The sequence below is a fragment of the Blastocystis hominis genome (assembly GCF_000151665.1).
Source record: "Blastocystis hominis, Singapore isolate B (sub-type 7) whole genome shotgun sequence assembly, scaffold_19".
Lineage (NCBI taxonomy): Eukaryota > Bigyra > Opalinata > Blastocystidae > Blastocystis > Blastocystis hominis.
In genome coordinates, this window is record NW_013171826.1 from 30,463 (window position 1) to 34,735 (window position 4,273).

Genomic DNA, 4,273 nt, shown 5'->3' on the forward strand with positions numbered 1-4,273 from the left:
TGGATGAACTTATCAATAGAAATAGGAAGGATGAATCACTCGTCTATTAAAAGCATTATTGTATTTTTATTAATACTGACTAACAACACGACATACTCACGCGCTATATAGAATCAGTACATGGGTCATAAAATCTAAAAACTGAAAGTAATAAATGCGTATTGCATCATTATTGGCTAAATAACTGATGTGAATTGCATAGAAGTCAAAATAGGATTAGCATTTCATTTTTAACATATATCAATCCTGCTAGTAGTAGGGAATTGACGCATAACGCGCGGAAATTATTTCGGCTCTTTTTCGGCCAAAGTTGCCCTTCAGACCCCCTCAACTACAAACCGCGCGTCCAAAGTCACCCCTCAGACCCCATCTACCATTGCTCATCATGACTCACTTTGGTCAACCTGTAATTTTTGGCTTTCATAAGAAACAAGGGTCGAAAAAATGACCTTAGCCTACTTGCCCACCTCAGAGACCACGACGCATAAAGCGCGAAAACCTTCTCGACCCTTTTTCTGCCAATGTGGTAATTGTCTGCCCTTTATATACTATTTGATAAAAAACAAAGTGAAAACGACTTTTCATTTGCATGTCCTTCAATCGGTAATGTCCAAACGCAAGTGTGTGTACGTTATAGTCCAAGATCCATCGTTTGTTGTCCGTGCAAGTCATGAGTGTCTTGGTCTGTTCCTTCCTGATAATATCGAAGGCCGGTTGTAAATGCGTTTGAAACTGCATCTCCCTTCTTATCAGCCTCGAGGACACGCTTGTACAAGTCGATGTTCTTCACGCTCATTCTCTCTCCATCGATCACAACATTGCGAGGAACTCCCTTTGCTGCATTGTGCACTACATGCTTCTCATCAACCAAGCAGTACATCTTCGGTCTCAGTCCAACGAATTCTGTGATGCGATGTCCGTTGTGCTCGTCCTTGAAGATGGGACCAGGCAACTTCTTGTTGAAGTTGAGGAACGAGTCCAATGAAGGGAACTTATTCTTATCCTTTTCATGCTCATAGTACTTCACGAGTTCACCATAGAAGTAGCTCGTGTTATCCAATTCCGAGAAGTCGAACGACTTGTACATGTCACACATCTTGTGAACGATGTTAGCGCGATCGTGCAGTTGTACGATGAGTGAATCTGTGTCCTGACCCAACAGCTCCACGTTATCGAATGTCGTCTTGAGCACATTGTAGTAGAAATCGTATATGATGTGTTTGGACATGTCCAGAATGGCGAATCCGATGAAGAACGGCTTCTCCACCCTGCGCACCGGTGTATTCAACTTGATGCCGATGAGATTCTCGGAATACATGGTAGTCCCAGCAATCATGTCGTACCCATGCTTCTGAATGATGGCTTCACGTTCATTCCATGTGTTAGCGAACTTCACTTTCATCCGTTTCAACCCAGTCTCCACGAATTTGCCATAGGTGGAGTTTGCCAACAGCTTGTACAGGTTCTTCTCCACGGTGGTCTTAGACTTCGCTCGTTTCTCACTCAGCATGTTCACGTACTCGAAGATGAATGGTGCCTGCTTGAATCGAATGATGTGATGAATGTGAGTGATGCGATAACTCTGTTGAATGCCCAGTTTCAACAGTGAGTAATGTACGAGATACTTGCGACGAGGCACAAGATCGCAGATGAGTTTCGGTGTATTCACCTCTTTCACTTTGTCCACAATGTCGTTCTTCTCAGCGTACTTCTTGATTCCATCGGAGTACATGCTTGCCTTCTGTACGGGGAAGAATGGCAAGTCATTGAACTTGTCGTGCAGCTCCACTGGTGCCTCGATGTCACACTCGACGAAGAATCCATACTTACCGAACGTCTTGAGTGATTGCACCCACCCATTCGGGTCACGATTGATCCTCTCCATCACTTCTTGACGCTCAGGTACACCCACCAACTCATAAGGCATCATTCGATGCATGGCTCCACCATACAGGTTGTTGGCGTCCAGGTAGTAGATGCCTTCACTGCTCACAGTTGCTTGCTCCTTGTTGTCAATGTTGACCTTGGCATGTCGTTTCACGATCTGTGTGATGCCTCCTCGCAGGTTCTTCAACAATCGCATGAAGTCATCGATATCATTTGTCTCCATCAATCGAATGCCCTTGCTCTCATAGAATTCACCCATGCGATTCAAGAACACTTTCACCAGTTGTTTCTCGGCGAGTCCCTCATTCGCGTTGATGCGCATGATGTACTGAGCCCATTTCCTTGCGAGGGTCATGAGGCTACTCTCACTATGATCGCCCTCCATTGTCACCTTCAAGAATAGCGAATATGCCATTTGTGGTGCTGTGATGTAATGCATTGGATCAACACCGAATGCATTCAGTGTGGTAACGCGGAAGTGTTCGAATGCATCAGCCATGAGAGTCACATCGAGTACATTGTACAATTCGTAGTATTCACCCCATGTCTTGATATCGAAGGTCTTCCACAGCTTCACCATGTGATCATATTCGTCTTGTGGCATCATCTCTCCCTTCATATCATCAATGCATTGCTCGCGAGAAGGAATGACGGTATTGTTCAATGACTCGTACGACTTGATGAGGCTGTAGAACATGGGTTCTTTCCGTGTCAACAAATCGATGTACTCGTCACTCCATTGCTTACCTCGAGACTCACAGTACTTGCGTAGTTGTTGTTTGGTGTGCACATAGAGGTCCAAGTTGCCTCCAAGTGTCTGAGCCACAATGGAACGCAGTGGACTACTGATGAGCTTCAACGAGTCCTTGAATTGTATGCCATTGTACTCGATCTGCATCTCCTTGTCTTCAGTGGTTGGAATGACTTCGAGATTCCCGCCAGGCATCGTCGCGATGAGCTTCATGATGAATGTGAAGTCGTAGTGCGATCCATTGTGGAAGTAAACTGGTAGACGATAGTTCTTCTTGTTGAATGAGAGTTGTAGGTTACACTTGGTGCAACAGGTGCAGATGTACTGTCCGGCTTCGAAGTGGCGTACTTCTCCCTTCCCTGTGGTGTATACACCTGCCACATGTGCGTGATGTCTAACCTTGTCGTCCTCCAGTTTCTTGTGGCAGAAGGGACACACGGTTGTTGCACGAAAGTCCTTCTCGATGCTCGGAGAGTTCTCGAGGGGCAATTCATCGAAGAGGTATTCTTTCACTCTCTCGTGCAATTGTGTGAAATAGTCCATGAAAGGACGAAGATCTTCTTCGCTCTCATGTGGTGCATGGAAGACTCTCAGTTGGCTGTCAATGGCTGGAATGCGTGACACGGTTAGACAGGATAACATGATTGGCTTGTGTCTGTTCTTGTCATCAATGGCTGACTCGAAGTCGGCGTATACGACGACCAGTGCTGGCATTTCGTATCGCTGGTTTGTGAATCGCAACCGAGTTTCCTCGTTCGACAACTCGTACTGATCGCTCTCATCGACAAGTTCTCGATGTGCTTGTACTTCGTGAGCATGAACAGCTTTGCAAGATCCGAAGAAGTCGTCACAGAATCTGCACTTCACGTTTCTTGCTGTATGTCTATTCTTCACATCACTCTGACGAAAGATACGATGTTTGAAATCGCTCAAGTCCTTGATGTACAAGAAGTGCTTGGGAGTATCCTCAGGTTGATTCAAGTCGTTCAAGATGCAGAGGGATAGAGGGGAACGTGATTTCTCCTTGCTTTTGTACACGACATCGTATGTGAATAAATCGAATTGCTCCTTCGTCTTATCGGTGTGTCCAGGCAAGAGTGTGACCTCGAATACATTGAGTGATACTTTCAATCCCTCCAATGCGGCGAATTTCTCTTCACTTGCATCAAAAGGTACATTGTCGCGAATGCCCATTGCTTCCTCCACCTCGTGAATGGCCACTCCGAATACCTTGTTCTTGTCGGGTTGTTTCCACCACTTGTTGTACACGGTTGCATCACCTATCTTCCGATTTGCGATGATTTTGTGTCCGCCTTCACTCGCTAGGATGAGACACCTCTGCAGGCACTTGTTGTCATTGATATTGAGATTGTATGCCATGCGTCCAATGACAGCAGGTGTATGATACTGGTATCCAATGAATGTGCGAAGAGGGAACATTTCGACATGGAATCCGATCCATCCATGGTAGACAAAACCACTTCCTTCGGTTTCTTGTTCTTCCACGGAGTTTTTGTACCATCTGAGGTAGTCCTTGATCCATTCGTCAATACGATCTCGGCGAACGATGCGGAGGTGTCTCAATCGATCATCGGTGAGGTTGAGGATCTTGGACTCTCCATCATGTGTCAACAT

General features: G+C 45.7%; 1 protein-coding gene across 1 annotated transcript; it reads right to left on the bottom strand.

Annotated features, from left to right (window-relative positions):
• Positions 1-631: 631 nt before the first annotated feature.
• GSBLH_T00002293001 (uncharacterized protein) lies at positions 632-3,181 on the bottom strand (the record flags this gene model as incomplete). The annotated part of the gene is made up of 2 exons (XM_013040832.1): positions 632-2,970; positions 3,013-3,181. 2 exons carry the CDS (start codon positions 3,179-3,181, stop codon positions 632-634), a joined length of 2,508 nt encoding a protein of 835 aa, XP_012896286.1.
• Between the last annotated feature and the right edge of the window lie 1,092 nt (positions 3,182-4,273).